We start from the raw sequence: 20,371 nt of genomic DNA, 5'->3' as shown, positions 1-20,371 counted from the left end.
GCCATGGTTGCCAAAACATTTCTCCTTTCAGGATGTTCTCCCGACAGGCCCACCACTGAAGGTCTCGGGCTACTTTGACCGGGATCCGAAGGAGATCTGTCATCCTTCCTGAGAACTGTGACCACTGAGTTCTCAGTGCCCACTGGAGGGATCTCATTCTCAGGCGAGCCTCCGGCACGAGGAATATGCAGGATGCCATGAGGCCTAGCAACCTCAGAAAGTCGTAGGCTGGGAGATATTGGGCATTCTGAAATCTGATGACCATCTGCAGAATATCTCGAGCCCTCACCTCTGGTGGCAAGGCTTTTCCCAGGGAAGTGTCCAGGACTGCTCCAATGAATTGGAGTCTCTGTGATGGTATCATCTGTGACTTCTTTAAATTGAGGGAGAAGCCCAGCTTGTGAAGGAAGTGGCAAACATAATCTAGTTGTCTCTGAGCCTGTTCCGAAGATACAGCTCTGATCAACCAATCGTCTAGGTAAGGGTAGACATGAATCCCTTCCCTCCTTAGACTTGCAGCCACAACCGACATTAGCTTGGTAAAGACCCTCGGGGCGGAGGTTAGCCCAAATGGCAGAACTCGAAATTGATAATGAGAGCTGCCAATTGCGAACCTCAGGTATCTCCTGTGCCTGGGATGGATCGGCACATGGAAATAAGCGTCCTGGAGGTCTAGAGATACCAACCAGTCCTGAAGCTGGAGGGCCTGAAGGATCTGAGAGAGAGTCACCATCTTGAACTTGTCCTTTCGGAGGAATTTGTTCAATTCCCGTAAGTCTAAGATGGGTCTCAGTCCTCCGTCCTTCTTCGGTATTATGAAGTAGGGGGAGTACCAACCCTTGTTCCTTTCCGCTACAGGTACCAGTTCTATGGCACCTTTCTCTAGCAGGTCTAAAACCTCCTGCAAGAGGAGCGGATCTGGAAGCTTCAAAGGGTTGTTCCCCGGTGGATGACTCTGAGGGATATGTAGGAAGGGCAGGCAGTAACCTTGGGCTACTGTCTCCAGAGCCCAAGCATCTGACGTAATAGCCTGCCATTCCGTCAGATGGTGAGTTAACCTGCCCCCTACTGGTGTTCTGTGAGGGGAGACCTCAGAGTGGTTTTGAAGCGGCTGATGCAGTTGCCGAAGGTAAAGTGGCTCCTGCTCCTGCGGGTGCGGCTTTCTTTCCCCTACCCCGTCCACCACGGGTAAATCTTCCTTGGCCTCTTTGAGCCGGTCGTCCCCTGCCCCTTCCATATGAGGAATAGTAACGAAAGGACCGTCCTCTCCACGATGATCCCGAAGGACGAAAGGTATTCTGACGGATAGCAGCTCCCAATGACTTGGCTGCTGCCTTGGACGTTTGCAGTTTCTCCAAACTGTCATCCGCCTTCTTTCCAAAGAGGGTAGAACCGTCAAAGGGCATATTCAAAAGCCTGGTCTGCACGTCAGAGGCAAAACCAGACTTCCTCAACCACGCATGCCTGCGGATTGTGGTACTTGCCGCCATGGCCCTGCTGATACTGTCAGCAGAATCTAGGCCAGTTTGTAGGGTCTCGCACATCGCATCTTTACCATCCCTGATGATGTTTAAAAATGCGTCCCTTTCCTCTCCTTCTTGGAGGCAGTCAGCCGCTGATGAAGCGCACTCCCAAAGGGTGTGGCTGAACCTAGCGAGCGTACAGGTCGCGTTAATAGACTTTAACGCCATGCTACAGGCAGAAAAAACCTTCTTAGCCATGGCATCATATTTTTTGTCATCCCTATCCTGCGGAGCAGTGGGGTATGCAGATGTGCTGCCTGATGAGGTTGCAGCCTGTACAACCAAGCTCTCAGGAGTAGGGTGTTTTGACAAATATTCAGGGTCAGAACTAGCCACCCTGTATTTTGTTGACAGTTTTTTATTTACTGCCGGGATAATTTCTGGCGTTTCCCAGTTTGTCAAAATCCTTCTCTGTAGAGTAGAGTGAAATGGAACCACAGGATCCTCCTGTGGGCCCTTGTCCAGTATGTCAGTGAGGTCATCCTGCTGAAAGGCAGGAGAAGGTGCAGACCAACCCATAAATTCTATGATTCTAGACATCAGAGCTCTATATGGAGTCTCCGCATGTTCTCCTGGGTCTGGTTTGATAAATTCTGCTTCAGGAGAAGTGTCCAAGCCACTAGCTTCCTGAAGTGCATCCTGAAGATTTTTTAATCTTCCTTCCTCAGAGGCGAAAGTCTCTGGCTCTGGTGATGTGGTCCTCTGTAAATCAATATCTTGGTCTGAATCCTCCCTTTCCTCAAAAATCGAGGTTAAAGGGGGATACATTGGTTTTTGGAATGGTATAAACCCCATTTCCAATGCAGAAGGAGCCATCATCACAGGCCTTGAAAACGTCGATGTCGTCGACACCGACGTGAAAGTACTCGAAGGCGCCGTGAAAAGCGTCGAGAAATGTGTACTAGGCCTCGAAGAACTCGAAAGGATCGGAGTCTTGCTCGAGAACGACGTCGACGTTCTCGGCGTCGAGTCGGAGGTCTTTTGTCTAACCGTTGGCTGTGGAGTAGCCGTGGTTCTTTCCTTCACCGGCGTCGATATCGGCGTCGACGTCGGCGTCGACTCGATCGACTGATGCGCCGATGAATCCTTCGACAACGGCGTCGATGGCGCCGACCTCTGTTTCGAAGGAGTTTTCGACGATGGCGTCGATGATGCTTTATCTCCCGATGGCTCGAGGCGCTTTCGGGTTGACTTTTCCGCCGGGTACTGCGACTCGCGGCGTTTAGATTTTTTGGGTTTTTTACCCGGGGTATCACCCTCAGCTGTCTTCGAGGGGGACGAGGCCGCTTTCTCGAAGACGCTTAGCATCTTTTTCCTGAATTCCTCCCACTCAGCTTGCGAGCTGCATTTTGTGGGGCAATGAACTCTCTCAGGAGAACTCGACGAAGATGACGAAGGGGATCTCCTACGTCTCTTCTTCGAGTGTCTCGATGTCGACGAGTGGTGGGAGCCACTTCGTGATCTAGATCGAGAGTGTTTTTTATGGTGAGGAGACGAACGTCTCGACTCTACCGAAGAAGCTTTCGAGGAAGTTAAAGTTGACCTACCTCTCTCGAGCTTCCCCCTACGCTCCTTCAAGGCTTTCGCCGTCATGGAAAGGCATTCCTCACACTCCGAACTCTGGTGCGTGATTCCCAGACACCACAAACAGACCCTGTGAGGGTCCGTCAACGACATTTTCTTCCCGCAGTCTCGGCACTTTTTGAAACCGGACCGAGGGGTCGTCGGGTCGGAGGAGGATGCCATCGATATCGAGGTAAATAGTAGTTATTATATACGTTATCTTGACGAGAACTGAGCAACGGTGTTCCGAGGCACAACGAAGCGCGGAAAAACGGAACTGAGCAACGGACGCTGCGCGCGGCCTTTATAGGCAGGATGACGTCGACGTCGGCACGGAGGCCGTCGAGGGTCATCGACTCGGCGATCATCGACGCGCAGCGCCCTCTGGCGAAAAAATTTTCCGAGGCCAGCAAAGCTGAAGGATTTCTATCTATCTAAGATAAGGAATACGTCGGAGGACACAATCCCTTCGAAATGTTATTCTTAACATGCACCACACTTCGAATTCTGAACCCTAGCTTGCGTCGCATCTACATAGAAATGTGACTGTTAGCATGTGCCACACTAACATGGAATTCTAATCCTAACTTGCGTCGCATCTATATAGAAATGTGATCGTTAGCATGTGCCACACTCGTACGGAATTCTGAACCCTAGCTTGCGTCGCATCTAGATAGTAATGTGAACGTCAGCAAGTACCGCACCTAGATGGAATCCCAGAATTGCAAGGACAGCAATGCCAACTAACCAACTAACAATTCCATCCCTCTGCATACACCTCTCAAACTCTAACCAAACAGAACCACAAGCCTTAAACGCAGCAATCCGCACAAACTTCACAACAATGCAACAACAAAACAAGCCACACAGACTCGCACAACAGCACACGACGACTATCGACCGTAAAACACCCCAAGCCCAACCAACGGACCCACCGGGCTGAGGCTGCCAACAGCACATCACTGCTCTCTTGCACTTTTCCAGCTTATTCCCACTAACCCACCCCCTCTCCTCCCCTTTTTCAGAGCCGCCAGAGCGCCAGGGGACCACTTTGGTGGTGATACTGCGCGGTTCAAATGTCCTTTAACATTAAATACTCATGTTCGTGTCTCGCTCTGTATCCAATAATCTACTCCAATTTTGTACAGTGTCAAGCTGTTGTTTATTTCAATGCATTTCTTCACTTTCCTGCCACTTTTGTGATTTTCTTTTTTGTTTCTTTAGGTCCCTTTCAACGAGGAGGTGTAGTAAGGGCCTTTATAAACTTTCTTCTTTCCATCGTTTGGTTTTGGTTTTTGCAATCTGCTTTTTTGTTTTTTTCATTTGTTTAACTCTTGACTTATTTTTCCCCACTTTACGTTGATAAAACATTTATACCTGTTCCTCCTCTATGGAGTTTTTAAGGTCTATGTTGCTTGTTCTCGATTCATTTTCAATTGGAGATACATTACCTATTTCACTTTGAAATACTTTCTGAACTCTTTTGAATCACTACCACAGCCCACTGTCTGTAGCTTTCTTGGAATTCCCTCCTGTAACTGGCACCTGTGACTATATTGATTCCATATATCTTGGGGCTGGATAGTCAGAAAGTGGGAACTGGGGTTGGGCTGATTATTTCTCTTGCATTTAATTAATGACCATTAGTAAGTGATTTCTCTAAAAGTGAATTTGTATATATATATGTGATGTATGATTCTTGATTACAATACTTACATGTGATTTTCATTTTCTAGTGTGTTCTGAAAGGACTAATAAATTGCTGTATTTTTGTACATTGACTGTCTAGATAGAATTATACAGTGTTGCCCTGTGTGGACTATCTGTAGCCCTAGACCCCACACATACTTTTCCTGAGACCAATCCTTGACTACTCATCCTACCTTGATTGGGTTTTTGGCTAACCTCAGTGTCTTCGCTGTTCACCATAAATGTGGCCTCCTAAAGTCTTCCGTCCAGAGCTGACTTTAGAAATTCACCTACTCTCCTCCTTTCCACTCCCCCGGCCCCGTCATAGGTAACAATATTGTCTGTGTGGGTTTTGGTGAGTGCATTGAGATTGCTGGAAAGCAGAATCATCAACTCAACATATTCGCCAGTGGGGGAAATCCATTTGTTGTGCTGGTCCATGTTACTTAATGTGTTTTCTGGGCTGCTGAGCGGGTTACTCAGATTCACAGCAGCTCCTGCTGTTTCCCTTCTGGGTAGGTTGCTCACTCTTTCCTCCACCACTAGGCATGCTTGATGTTGAAGTCCTATCGGAAAATATTGTGCTGTACAGACATGGGGCAAGAGAAAGTGGTGCTCATTTCTTGCAAGCAGGTACGAGTAGAAGGGACAGAGGGCTTCCCAACACCCACACCCCAACTCTTGGGCAGGACTGACTCTGGTGACAACCATGTTAAGCCTCCCACCCCAGGCTGAGAGGGGTCCCCAACCCCTCTTTCCAGGGTCAGGTCTCTGACTCGGTCACACCCTATATTTTCATTCCTGGTATCCTCCAGCCAATATCCCAGTTTGTGCAAGAAAGCTTCTACTTTTTCCCGGTGTGGATGGATGGCTGAGTTGGTCCTATCATGAGATTCAAACTTGTGAAGTGCAGGCTGGCCCCATGTCCTAGTAGAGCACTTTATTCATTAGCTATCCACCCTGGCTGACTGTTAGAAGAAAAAGAACAGTCAGTATGTAATTGGTGTAGAAGCGGTTTATATTCAATAAGTCGAATGCAATCATTTCGAATGCCTTAATGTCGGATGCAAAATGTCGAAAAAAAATGTTTTTTTTTTTTTTTAATTGGGGGGATGGAGCTGGGGGGGGTTTCCCCCCAGTCCCCCATTTTTTGTTTAACCCTTTTTAACTAACTAGACCCAAAAAAAACTATAAAATCAAAAACAAATTCAAAAGAAATTATTTCGACATTTTTATTTTCGACATTAATGCATTCGAAATTATGCATTTGAAATTATGACTGCACACATGTAGAAGCTGAATAGAAACTTGAAAGAAAAGAAAATTATCAGTTTGTCAACTTTTGAGAGGACCTAATTTACAAGGGCTCAGAAATGAAAGCTTCCTTAGTATTACTGGGTTGTTTATATGTCAACACAGGAGCAAAGAAAGAATGAAGTCGCCAGTAAATCAAGGACAAATTATTAGAAAAAAATAACACCGACGACCGGTGCTGTCACTGGTTAACTGACTTTTGTAGTGATGTTAGTGGTCTGAGGTTATCCCCCTTCTAGTTGGGGTTAATGCAAAGTCAAATCTCAACCAGGTCCTTCTCAGATCAGGTTTGACTGTAGGATACATGTGGCATCCCAGGACAGGCACTTGCTCAACAATGAGTTACTCTGCTATAGGAAAGAATGGGTAGATGGAACGAATTCTTATTGGCTGAGAGGGATAGTGGTCCTGAACCAGTGGATTACATTTTCACAGAATGTCAAGATTAGGACCAATGTGAAAGATACGACTCAATCGCTTAGTTTGGGGCTTGGGATAGGCAATCTGCCACAATGCTCAAATGCTAGTTTGCAAAAACAAGTTACAAAAGTCAAAGTTCACCAGTGGCAGTGCTAGAATCTGGTGTTATTCTTTGCTAAAAATCTGTCCTTTATTTACTGGCGACTTCTTTCTTTCTTTGCTCCTGTTTTGACATATATACAACCCAGTAACACTAAGGAAGATTCCATTTCTGGTGCCCCTCTAAATCAAGTCCTCACAAAAGTTGACAAACTGACAATTTCCTTTTCTTTCAAGTTTCTAATCAACTTCTAGACAGGTTACAAACATAACAGTCAGCCAGGGTGGACATCTAATGAATCAAGTGCTCTCCTAAAACATGGGGCCAGCCTGCACCTCACAAGTTTGAATCTCATGGCAGGGCCGTCTCAGCCATCCATACACCAGATGTCAATTGAGTCCAGTACAATTAAATTGGGTAACAGCACCTGTTACTATAGTACCTAGAAGCGTGAGGAATCCATGCATGAAGCTCTCTATAAAAACAAATTATTATATACTAACCTTGTCTTGAATACATTGGTGGACATGTTGGGACTTCCCAGTGTCCTGAAGGGACTGCCAAACATTGCAAAACTCGTCATCTTGTTTTCCCTACAAGCAGAGAAGGGGAATAAATCATATGTAAGGTTTCAAATATTCTGCTAAAAATTATAATGTTTAAAATATGCACAAGAAAACATTTAAAAAACAAGGTGTTTTCCTTTGCACAAGCACTGCAACTCAGGCTTTATATTCTCTATGGCAACAGAAGAAAGTATGACCAATATACAATGCTGCTTTGTGTTATGGCCACTGCCACTGGAATTCAATAACCAACTGAAATGATAAAGATGCCATTTCCAAACTTAATGGTATTAAAAATAAAGCATCTTTAATGCAAACACGCTATTACAGCCAAGTCTGTTTTACCTGCAGTCCTACCAACAGAAGATTACAGTTTCAAAATTACATTTTTAAATTGTCCACTGTATGAAACCTTCAGATGCCAGTAAACCTTGTGATCCCTAATCCAAACGCATCTTTTGTTCGGAAGCCTATCCACTGCCAGGGAGCGCATAATCCGCGCCAGTCATGACATCGGGGTCAGTACTTATCCCTAAGTAATGTTTTCTGATGGATGTTCCTCCCACGGATTCCTCTTATCCCTAATCCCAGAACAGCTGTTCTTCAGAAACGTTTCTGCCACCAGGGGGTGCAGCACGGCTCTGCGTCGGCTCCTCTCAACTCCTTTACACAATCCGCGCCGGTTCTGAAGTCCGGGCCAGTATATATAGAGGCGCCGCAACCATTGACCTCAGTTCTGCCCTTTTTCCCTAGGACTCAGACGCAGAGGGAACGCAGAACTGAGGTGTTATAGCTACCCAAAGAGGGCTAGAAAGGGAGGGCGATGAGGAACATCCATCAGAAAGTACATTGGTTAGAAAACTCTGGAGGTCTGCCCTACCAAAAATGGCATCCTGTCCCGCAAGGCAATCAAAGCAGTAATGCTTAGAACATGGGTGCAAAGATGCCCAACTTACTGCCGGGAACGTGTCCAGGACAGGGCCTTCCCTCTGCAGGGTAAAGGTGGCAGCCACTCCTCTGGCAGAATGTGCCCGAGACCCTCACAGACATCCTTGCCAGCCAGAACATAGCATTCTGAGATGCAAAGAATGATTCACCTCAACATGTTCTATTTGGTTACATCCCTGCCACCGGAAGCCCCAGTCTAACCCATAAAAAGCTGTTCATCTTTCCCTGCCTCTCTAGTGTGAGAACTGTAGAACCTGAGGGCCAGCACTTGGTCCGGCTGATAGAACTGTTCATCTGCCTTGGAAAGTTATTGAGGAGAAAAAAAGACAGAAAGAAAGATATATCTTCTGAGAGATAGAAATCCGAGACCACATTAGGCAGAAAGTAGTGCCTCACTCTCAAACCCACCTTCTCTTTGGAAAAAAACAAATAGGGAGCTAAAACAGACAATGCCTGGAGTTCACTCACCAATCTTGTGGAAGTGATGGCTACCAGGAAAATCACCTTAAGGGTGAATAATCTAATAGAACAGTAATGGAGGGGTGCTCAAACGGAGTACCCATAAGGAACGTAAAAAGTAAATTCAAATCCCACGCCGCAAGCATAAACTGGCCCCTCCAGCTTATCACCTCAGTCCCCTTTGAACACATCAGAGGCTTAGATACCTGGGTACACCTAGTACATATTAGCCCTTGGCATACTAGCAGGGGAAGGTGGGTGGGACCTATGGAGGAAAGGGGACTATGGACTATGAGCACTCTAGTCACTACAGTGAATAACTTTAGTTACTCATACGTACCGCCCCCTTTCCCACATCCTTGTGGGTGATTCCACCGAACGAGAACATAGGGTGGATCTGTGACAACCTGCCTCATATCTAGGATGAAGCAAAAAGGTTTCTCAGAACCGCCCAATCAAACTCTGCATCAGGCCAGGAGCTGGTGTTCAGCGAGTAGTGCCTACACAAGGTTGACAGAGTGGCCCAAGTAGCCGCCTTGCTAATGACATCCCAAGAAGCAATTCTCTGAAACGCGTTGGCCGTGGCCTCAGCTCTCACCGCATGGGCTTGAATCCCCGCAGGAACAGGTTTTCCCACGGCCATGTATGCTTCCGAAATGGCCGATGGTAGCCGGAGAGGGGGCTCCCAAAAGTCACGAACAAGGCCTCTGACTTCCTGAAGGATTTCGTCCGAGAGAGATAAAACTTGAGAACCGTCTTGAGGTCCAAGAAATGTATGCCCCTCTATGCCTCAGACTGTGGATTTGGGAAGAACACTGGCAGGCAGATCTCTTGATTCAGATGGACCAGACTGACCACTTGGGCAAGAGGTTTGGATGAGTACACAAAATGATCTTGTCGTGGTGAAGGGCACGCACGAAGACAACGCCTGCAGTTTACTAATCCTGAGTGCAGATGTGAGAGCCACCAAAAAACAGTTTTTAGCGTCACCAAGCAGATGTCCACAGAGGCCATCAGCTCGAAAGGCTTGCGTTGCAAAGCTGCAAGAATCACATTGAGGTACCAGACCGGATGCAGCCTATGCATCGGAGGAAAAAGCCTAGACAACATCCTCAGGTGGGCCTTAACCACCGGGTTGGTTGGCTGTTGAAAACATGTGCTATGGGGAATTCTTGTAAGCCCCAATGGCTGCCAAATATGTGCAGCAAGTACCCACCAGAACGCCAGAGCGAGCCAGGTATGCTGAAAAAGCCAGTACGTCACCCAGAGGACAGGGTCCAGACCTCTGTCGCGAGCCCAATGGTAGAACCTGGACCATCTACTATTACTGGGACTGAGTCGAGGGCCTCATGGCCAGCTGAATGTTGTCCCAGTTGTCATCTGAAAATTGAGCATGCTGAAGCCTCAGCTGACCAGGAACCAGGCGGCCAGGGCCAGTTTGGCAGGGTCCGGATGTTCCATTGCCCCGCCTTGCTGTGTCAGGAAATCCCTGCCCGGGATCTGAAGATGGACGGGACCCCGGGAGCACAACTGCAGCAGATCCGAAAAAACAGGGTCTTCAAGGCCAGTCGGGGGCAACTAGGATGAGCTGCAGTCCACTGAGGCCCGGAACTTGCGGAGGGTCCGTTGGAGCAGACTGGTGGGTGGGAATGCATAACACCTGTGGCCGTCCCAACAGATCTGGAAGGCATCTCCCAGTGACCCCGGAACTGCCCCCGAGACAAACTGGGGGCGCTTGGCTTTCAGGGGGGATGCATACAAATCCAGGTGTGCGAAACCCCAACGCTGGAACATGGGCAACAAGGAGTCGTCGTGCAACTCCCACCCTTAGGTGCTGAAACCCAAGTGTCTCAGCAGTTCCACTTCTGCATTTCTGTCCCCCGGGAGGTGGACTGCCGAAATCCAAATACCCTCTTTAAGGGCCCATTCCATATAGAGGAGGGGCGGATGTTGGGGGGGGGATGGGTGCCACCCTGCTTTTTCAGGTAAAACATCATAGTATAATTGTCCGTCTTGACCAGGACTGACTTGTCCCTGATTAGGAGCAAAAATGGCTTGAGGGCCAGGCCTGCTGCCCTGAGCTCGAGCAGATTGATATGTAGGAGGGCTTCAGTTCTGGACCATGCCCCATGAATCTCTCAGCCCTCCAGAGTAGGCCCCAAGCCCGAAATAGGAGTCTGTTCTCACCACCAGGGTAGGCCCCGGCCAGGTGAAGGGGGCTCCCACTGAAACATTGCCATCCAGCAGCCACCAGCGAAGGTCAGGTAGAAGGTGCGGCGGTATTGGAATCCTGTCCGACTGAGACCCTGTCTCCTCAGCCCAAATGGCCTCAAGATGGAGCTGGAGGCACCTCATCTTGAGATGGGCATGATGTACAGTCAGCACGCAGGAGGCCATGAGGCCCAGAATGCGCTGGAACCCACCCTGCCGAAGTGGTCCAGTTGGTAAGAAAGTGCCCCATCGCCTTGCAGAGGGACATAAGCCCCTCAGGCGTGGGAAACACCCGCTGAATGGTAGTGTTCCAATGCACTCCTAGGAGGATCAGTTCCTGAGACGGGAATAACTGCCATTTCCTCTGGTTGAGGGAAAACCACAGCTGATTAGGGATATCTGCCAATTTCTGGCAAGAGTGCCCCACCACTTCGGGTGATCCCACCCTCGCCAACGAGTCTCCGATATAAGGGTATATATGATGGTCATCCAAGCGGAGAAGGCTCGCCACTGCATTAATCAACTTTGCGAAGACACGATGGGCTGAGTTGAGGCTGAGGGGTAGAACTTTGTACTGGAAGTGGTACGACAATCGTGAACCACAGACACTTAGAATGCGGTTAATATATGGGTAAATGCAGGTACGCATCCTTGAGGTCCGGGGAACACATCCGGTCCCCTGCACACAGAGACTCAGCTATGTGCGAGGGATTAATCATCTTGAAGTGTTCCAGCGAAAAAGACAGATTCAGAAATGACAGGTCAGCACTACCCTCAGACCAAATCCTGGAATAGTAACCGAAGCCCCGGTCTGCAAGAGGAACTGGTTCCATTGTCTGCATCTCCAACAGCGAAATGACCTCCTGTAAAGACAACGAAGAGGAGGAGAGGATGGTAAAGGAAGAGGAAGACTGAAGCCTGTGGAGAGTATGCATAGGATCCACGGGTTGCTCAAAAGACACTTCCAGGTGTGGAACAGAGCCAAACGGCCCCCCACAAGCGAGCGTGTTCCCAGACCTTGACATCACTGGGGAAGCGGAAAACCCAGTGCAACGTTCTCTGCTGCTCCCTTCTGTTGTCACTGGGCGACCTGTCAGGTCTCTGCGTTCCTCTGTCTCTGAACCCCTTGAAGCCGGAGAAAGCACAGGGTTTGAACTCAGTCCTAGCCTGAGTGGAGGTTTTCTTTTTCGTTAATTCTTTATCAGTGGATGAATGAAAAAGGCCCACAGCCTCAAAGGGCAGATCCAGCATTCGCTCCTGCACATCAGATGAAAACATTGTGGCGTGCATCCACGCCGTCATCCTCAACTCAACCCCAAGGTACAGCCCTTTGCTGGCTGAATCGATGGGGGCGATTGAAGATTCCATGAAGTCCCGCGCAATGGCCAGGCATTCACCAGACCGGCCTTGAAGGAGGCTTTCTTGTCCGAAGGGAGGTTGGGCAGAAATTCCCAGAGTTCCCGACACAGCTTCGGGTTAGAAGCAGCCAAGATGTAGTCCTGAGATGAAGTAACAGCACTTTCCCAAGGACTCAAGGACCTTCTTGGAGAGGCAAGTGGAGGCAGCTCCCATGGAGGAAGAAGATGAAGATGATGTCTTAGAATACAAGGCCACCAGAGAGGAATGTGGTTGCGAGTGGGAGGTCAGGAGGATTGGCTCCCCGTCTGTCAACCTAAACCTGCTGTCCAACTTCTTGTTCATCTGGGCGTTGTCCCTGGGCGTCTCCCAGACCTTCCGCACCACCTGCAGGACATCCTCTGCCCTTCTTCGGCATCAGAAAATAGGTGGAATACCACCCCCTGCCTCGTGCTCTTTCACAGAAGCTGACGAACTTCCTCAAGATGGGGTCCAGAGAGGAGAGCGGCCCGTGGTCCGGAGAGGGCTCTAGGAACATGAGGCAATATCGATGTAAGCGTCAGATGTGGTCTTTGACCATTCTAGGTTGAACAGGGAAAGCTGCCGTCCACTGGTGTTGAGTGGCATAGCCCATCACTGAGGCTTTCCCCTGTGGTGTAGCAGGGATGGCGGTCGTGGCCATGCCACTATTTTGGGAAGCATCTGCCCTGCATTATTCCGGATGCAGACTGACCACAGCCTCTTGGGGCACAGATGGGGGAGGGACACAAATCCCTACCCCGGACCGGCAGTGCGGAGGGCTGCCCGGCAAGCCTCAAGGACTTAGCCATCGCCATTGATGACTACACCTTCTTCAGGAGGGTATCATCAACCTTAGCTCCAAAAAGATTTTGTCCATTGAAAGGCATGTCAAACAGCTTGGCCTAAACATCTGCCGCAAATCCTAATGTCTTCCAAGAGTGGCGTCTGACCACAGTGCTTATGGCCATGGACCTGCCCATACAATGCGCAGCGTGCAGTCTGGACGGCAACATCTGGCAGGCAAAATCCTTACCATCAGAAAGAACAGAAAGCCGTCCTTCATGTCTCCTTCAGAGACTTGTTCAGTCGCATTAGCCGCAGCCACCCAAAGGCCGAAGAAGGACTTTGCCATAATAAAAGGAATTTGTTGCACACAGGGCAAGACTGCCTGATGCAAACACCTTCTTACCCCAGGCTTCAAGCCTCTTACTTTCCCTGTCCGGTGGAAGGGTAGGTAGAGGTCTTCAGTTTAGCAGTCGTTAGCTTGAACTAATACATTCTCCAGTGAGGCATGAGAGGAGAGAAACACCAGGTCCGATGTGGCGTGACTGTGCTTCTTCGTCAGTTCCCTGTCCACTGCCGGAACAGAGGCAGGTTTCTCTGACACTTCCAGCACGTGGCATCTACTGCCACAATGAAGGGCAGGAGCTTGTACTTTTTTAAGGGGGCATCGTCCACGATATCGCACAGTTCATACAGAATTTTCGATATCGGCCGAGCTGAAAGCCCCAGAATATTGTTCAACATAGCCATCAATTGCTGAAAAACAGCTTGAGGATTTCCTGGGGTGGGAGCTGGCAGAATATTCATCTCTGGGAAGGTACAGGTCTTCAGTGAATCCCAGTACATTCTTACTTTCCCTGTAGAACTTCTCTGGGAAATCTCTCACCTCCCTAACAACCCGAGGTTCTAAACTAAAGGGTACCTGGTCACCTTGCTTATCATAGATGTCATACATCCTAGACATGAAGGTGTCCATATGGAGTCAAACGTATTCCTGTGGAGCCGCAGTGTCAACAGAGGCTCAACCATCTATTGGTCCAGGCACGAGTCCGTAGGTGTGTGGGAGTGATCCCCAGTTGGCACCCTGCTGGCCGCAACAGACGCAGTGGGACCGTCGGCACCTGAGCCGAACGCCATGAGCTCAGAGTCGGCAGCGGCTTGATATAGAGGTGTAGCATCTTAAGGCAGAAGTTCACTCATTCTTCCATGGTGGAGGATTGGTGAGGAAAAGGTACCTGTGCTGGCTGCTCAGGAGAATCTTTGGAGTGGTGGCTCTTCTTTTTCAAGGAAGAAGAGTGTCAGTGCGAGGACTTACTCAGGTAGCAGGACCTCTTATGGTCCTGCTGCTTCTTTTCCTTCTCCATGCATGGAGCCGCCCTCTCATCGGAGCAGCAGTCCACGCAATGAGACCTCAAACGAGACTCATGAGCCTCACCCTTCGTCTTGTGGACCAACGTGAAGATCTTTGCTGCCCTTTCCTGGCGGGCCTTTGGGTACATGGACTGGCAAGACCCGCAATCCTGGGTGTCGGGATACTACTCCAAACAGTAGAGACAAATACAGAGCTGATCAAGACCGACATCTGCAGGCCGCATTCCGCACATGGCTTTAAGCCCGAGGTCTTAAAAGGAGTAGGCATGGCACAAAGACAAATTCTCAAAAGCTCAACAAGCGTGGTCCAGATTAGCGAACAGAGTGCACAGACGAAAGAACCTGAAGTCACAGGGCGCGGTGCCTCAATATATACTGGGCCAAACATGTACAGCACAGTGCCGGTAAAGCCTTAGAGCAGAGCTGCGCTGTGCCCACTGGCTGCGGAAAAGTTTTCGAAGAACAGCTCAGCTGGGATAGGGATATAATAAATGAGGAATGCTTAGGATGAAGGAATCCATTCGAAACAGCAGACTCCAGAGAATACTGTTGAGTGTTAGGTGGTTGAGATGAAGAGGCCACAACTCATCCAGGTGAACCCTCAAACTGAATTTGGAATATTGTGGGGCGACAAAATACAAAATTATAATAAAATAGATAAAACATTGATAAGACATTTGAGTTAGTAACTCTCAATAAAACCAATACATCCCAATAATACAGTTCATATTTAATGTACAACACAATCAGCTACAAGGAGAGGTCTGGTTGCAACCTTGGCGGATAACACATTTAAAAACCAACCAACTCAGAGGAATCTACCCACAGTCTTAATAAATAAAGCTACACACCTAGCCATTTGACCATCTATATTAATCTTTATGCTTTTTCAGCATTCTTGTTCTTAGCAACCAAGCTCTATGAATTCCTCTTTATGCCCATCCAGTAACTTGTATGTTCATGCATCATTCCAGCACTCATTTCCATTATTTCTTTAAGTGCTGTTTGCCAGATTAATTTCACTATGGGAACTTTGGGTCACTCAGTATCTGCATTCCATGCAGCCCTGCAGGTCTTGTCGATGCCATATTTGTGACGCCTAGTTATGTTATCGATTGACACAATGTCACACCCCCCCCCCCCCATCATGAACACATCATGAGGATGTGGAGTCTGTGAAGGGTTCTTTTTGGGAGGGAGCAAATAGGGACTAGGGGCCTGTAGTGAAAAGGGGAACCTGCACTTCCCTGGGGCCAGCCCTTAGTGCAATAAAATCACTCCTAATCACCCTCCCACACAAGTAAGGATCTATGTGAAGCACAGTGAACTCAGTCTGGAAGAAAGCCAATCACAAAGAAACTTTGATGCTTGCATTTAATACTACAGTGTCTAATGAGAATTAAGCAGCATTTTACAATAATATGGGAATGAAAGTGCAAGCTGAATGCTACAAATTATCAGTCACAGATGAATATGCAATTATTGATCTTACGCTCCTAGGAATCGTGGATGGAGATACGATTGAATCACACCCAGGACCAACGCCACTCAATGTGCCCGGCACCCCTCGGAAAAGGGGGGGAGGGGACGGGCCTCGCTCATAAAGGCCTGCATCAGAGCTGGGATGTGATGCTAGGAGTCTCGGCCCTCTAATGCACGGCTGGTAATCCAGGTGCTGTTTCTCTCCGTGCACGCGTCTCACTAACAGCCCAGGAAGAGTCCCTCCCTAGCTGGCCCAGGTAAAGTTCTCTTATTAGGGGCTGCATGTCAATCATTAGGACGTACTAGCTTTTCGAGAATCTTCTGGGCCCAACCTTTATGCGGCAAAGCATGTTTACGCCTGGAAAGTTACAACTAGAAACAGCCAGTCTTGGCTCCCAGGCTCCGTGAACGTTGTTTTGGGAAGGCCTTACATTCCTGTGTTATCAGTGCACCTGACTCGCAGAGCAAAGAAGAGCAAGGCTGTTCAAGGTTGTGCCTGGCTCCTAAAGGATGCGCAGAGCCTCTTGCAAAACTAGATGTGTATGTCTTCAAGAAGGGCATTTGCAGTTAACCCCTTACAAGCATGCGGGCTCACCCAGTTCGCGAGGCCTGGCTGGTTCAGCATTTTCCTCCACGCTTCGAATAAGCTCTAAATACATGCAAGATAGCCCAGTGGGTTAATGCAAGTGCAGGTTACTGCAAGCACCTAGAGGCTTTTCATGACAGGGCCCATCTTGTTCTATGTATCCCAAAATGTCTTATCTCTGCATCACTATATGGACACTGGCTACCCAAGTGTTTGACTTACAATTGGTGTGGTCAAGTCCAAATCTATATTTAGTACGACAACCTCTGAATTGCCTTTTGTGTTTCACTCTGCATATCTTTCTGGCTCCTATGCTTGCGCTGGGGAACATCAAGCAATCTAATTCTTAGTGTGCGGTAAAGGTAGGTTTCTCTTGACAATGTCCATTGCTGAATTTGGTCTAGAAAAAAAGTGCGTCTTCCCTCTTTGCCAAGAAGAACAAGTTACTTACCCCTGGTAACGTTATTTTGACTGATGTTCCTCCCACGTATTCCTCATCTTTGATACATTAAAGTCTGCTTGCAACTTGGTTTGGATTTTTTTCTTTTTTCATAGGGTTGTTCAGCGTCGATCCTTGGTCCTTGATGGTCTCCGTAGTGTCCTTCATGATGTCGACGCTGATCTATATTGGCACACGCTCCGACCGTTACCTCAGTTCTTCGTTTTTTCCCCTCCTTAAACTAGCATGCTGTGTTCCAGTAGGAGATGGTGCTGATGTTGCGAGAAAGGAAGGTGTAAGACACAGAAATTCTAGGTAAGAAGGGATGGATGGGAGGGCGACAAGGAATACGTGGGAGGAACATCCAGTCAAAAGAACGTTACCAGGGGTAAGTAACTTTTTCTTTGAATGGATTGTGTCCTCCCACGTATTCCTCATCTCTGATAGACTACCAAAGCAGTTTGAGTTTGGCGGGGGGTGCTAAGAATTTACTGTATTCGTTTAATATCATTGAGGACAGCTTTGCCCAATGTAGCTTCCTCTCCTGAAAAATAATCTACACAGTAAAATGTACTAAATGTATGCAGACACTTCCATGTTGCTGCTCTGCAAATGTCTCACTGGTACACCTCTTTCAACAGCCGATGAAGCAGCCATTCCTCTAGTAGTATGCGCTCTTAGACCTTCAGGTGAATCCTTGTCAGCCAATGAGTAACACTCAGGTATGCACATAACAATCCATCTAGAGATGGTTTGTTTTGTGACAGAGAATCCAAATCAATTACCAGCATAGCCAATAAAAAGCAGATAATCTTGGCGAATATTTACAGTCCTTGTGATATAGAAACTTAGAACCCTCTATGGGTCTAAACGATGAAGTCTCTATTCCTCCTAAACAGATGGTAGTGCAAAACTTTGTGCCAAATGAAATTCGGACACAACCTTAGGCAAGAAAGAGGACTAAACCCTTAAAAATACCTTATCCTTGGAGAAGGAAGTGAAAGGTTGTTTGGAAGGTAGAGCCTGTAGCTCACTTATCCTACGGGCAGATGTGATAGCCACTAAAAAGGCAGGTTTTATGGTAGTATCCTTAAAGGGCACGAATGTAAAGGCTCAAAGGGAGCTCCCACAAGACCTCTTAGTACAAGGTTTAGATCCCATGACGGCACGATGAAGAGAGTAGGCGGGAACACATTTGTTACACCCTTCAGAAATTGTGTCGCAATCAATACTTTGAAATATGATCCCTCATTTGGAGATCTTTTGAAAATGTAAAGGGCTGCTAAATAGCCCTTCACTGCGGCTACTTGCAATTCAGAATGGGTCAGGTGAAGTAGGAAAGACAAAACCTGGGGAAGTTCACATGAGATCTAGTTTTTTTTCCCAGCACCAGCTGTGAAATCTATTCTAACTGCAGCAGTACAGGGATTTAGTTGCTGGTCTTCTCGCCGAAAACAACACTTCCATTACTTCTTCACGAAGCTCCCAATCCTTATATCTCACCCTTTCAGATACCAGGCGTGCAGGTTGAGAGCCCGGATCTCTCGGTGAAGAATGTGACCTCCCTCTTGCCAGAATAGGTCCTCTCTTTGGGGAAGACGAATTGGAGGGCTGATGGCAATTTCCAGAAGCTCCGGGTAACACGTTCTCCTGGCCCAATCGGGGCAATGAGGATCATGGTTTTTCCAAACTTCCTCAACCTCTGCATTACGCGAGGAATGACGGGTACTGGCAGCAAAAGATACAGGAGTGGAAATTCCCAGTCCACTACAAACGCGTCCCCTAGAGTTCCTCTTTGGGGAAATTCCATGGAGCAGAACAGCTCGCACTTCCTGTTGACACTGGTTGCAAACAGATCCACTTGAGGGGTTTCCCAAAGGGTGAAGATTTCTTGAAGGACTTCCTGAGCTAGTTCCCACTCGTGGGAGATCGTGCTCTGCCTGCTCATAGCATCCACCGTGTTCTTTTCTCCAGCTAGATTAACTGCCACAAGACTTATTCCTTGTCTTAGTGCCCAGAACCAGAGCTGCATTGCCTCTCTGCACAGGGGCAGTGACCCTATGCCCCCTCTCTTGTTGAGGTAATGCATGGCCACTGTGTTGTCCGTCATTATCAGGACACTTTCCCCCTGTATCAAAGGCAGGAAGGCCATCAGCGCTAGTCTGATTGCCGGGAGAGCCAAGGAGTCAGGACTCTGACTGAGACCAGTGTCCGCTTATTGAAAAAACTCATGTGCGCTTCCCATCCTGAGAGGGAGGCATCCGTCACAATGGTCGTCTCTGGCCAAGGTTGCCAAAAATGTTCTCCTCTCATCACATTCTCTTGGCTGGCCTACCTCAGGAGATCCTGGACGAGCTTTGTCAGGACCTGAAGAAGGTCTGTCATTCTGCCAGAGAATTGAGTCCACTGGGATCTGAGAGCCCACACAAGGAATTGCATTCTCAGACGGGCTTCTGGCACCAGAAAAATGCAGGATGCTTGAGGCCGAGCAACCTTACAAAGTCGTAGGCCGGAAGACGTTGGGCACTCTGAAAATGTTTGACCATCTGCAAAAGATGTTGAGCCTTTAACTCTAAGGCAAAACTTTTCCCTGAGGCTGAATCCAGGACTGCTCCAATAAATTGAAGCTTCTGAGAGGGTGTCAAATGGGACTTCTTGAAGATCAGGGAGAAGCCAAGCTCGTGGAGGAGGCGGCAGGTTCGACTGAGATGATCCAGACACAATTCATTTGAATTTCAATTTCGCTGGATGCATCATCCCATATGAAAGCCCTATGATTTACAGCACTCTCCTCACATCAACAAATTCCTTGCTTGATTTTTGCACTGCTAGCATGATGTTTGAATACATGCTGATTTTGTCTGCTGATACAGCATTTCCCTTGCTACTCGTGCAGCCTTCAATATGGTATCTGAAACAACAAAGATGATAATTCAGGCTAAGATGTGTCTTGGAATGGCTCCTGGTTGTGGTCTTGGACTAAGTGCAGTTAGAAAAATGGTTGTGAGCTGAACCCCAGGTACCAGTGTTTTAATGAAGGCTTCCACGCAGCTGGTCAGTGACATATTTACATCATAATTGCAACTCCTAATATAAAGATGTTATTTCTGCAGGAAGCCCTTCCAGGTCCTTCACCTTTGCAGTGAACGCTTTTAGCTGTTAAGATAATGAATGTACATTTTCTGTAAGCAAGATGTTTTCCTCCAAGGAGCTGACACATTCTTGAACGTCAATACATTTTGTCGAGTCTATTATGTTTTGCATAGTAGCCCCTTTCTCACTGAGTGGATCCACTTTCTGCTCATGCAATTCTTTCATGCTGTTCATTTCGACCAGCAGCTGGGATATCTCAACCGCCATGGCATTACCATAATATGGCACATTATGGTTTTGCCTTTGGATTTGGAGTAGTTTTCTATTTTAAGTCTTCTTAAGGAGTGGGTATACCTAACGGTACTCCAAAGGAGCGACAGACAATTTTGCTCTAAATTGAGGGAGTCGTGGCGTAGGGAGACAGGAAATACATCCAAATTTTTCCAT

The 20,371-nt window shown here is 47.9% G+C and overlaps 1 protein-coding gene across 2 annotated transcripts in view; it reads right to left on the bottom strand.

Annotated features, from left to right (window-relative positions):
• The window catches only part of XRN1 (5'-3' exoribonuclease 1), a 2,611,979-nt gene that overhangs the window by 603,610 nt on the left and 1,987,998 nt on the right, over positions 1 to 20,371 (bottom strand). For both annotated transcript variants that reach the window (XM_069618274.1, XM_069618273.1), the window contains exon 32: positions 7,113 to 7,202. In XM_069618274.1, the coding sequence (XP_069474375.1) occupies positions 7,113 to 7,202 (90 nt within the window). The remainder of the gene's footprint in view (positions 1 to 7,112; positions 7,203 to 20,371) is intronic.

The sequence above is a fragment of the Ambystoma mexicanum genome, chromosome 10 (assembly GCF_040938575.1).
Source record: "Ambystoma mexicanum isolate Mex_15411 chromosome 10, UKY_AmexF1_1, whole genome shotgun sequence".
Taxonomy (NCBI): domain Eukaryota; kingdom Metazoa; phylum Chordata; class Amphibia; order Caudata; family Ambystomatidae; genus Ambystoma; species Ambystoma mexicanum.
This window is presented reverse-complemented; position numbering and strand designations above follow the sequence as displayed.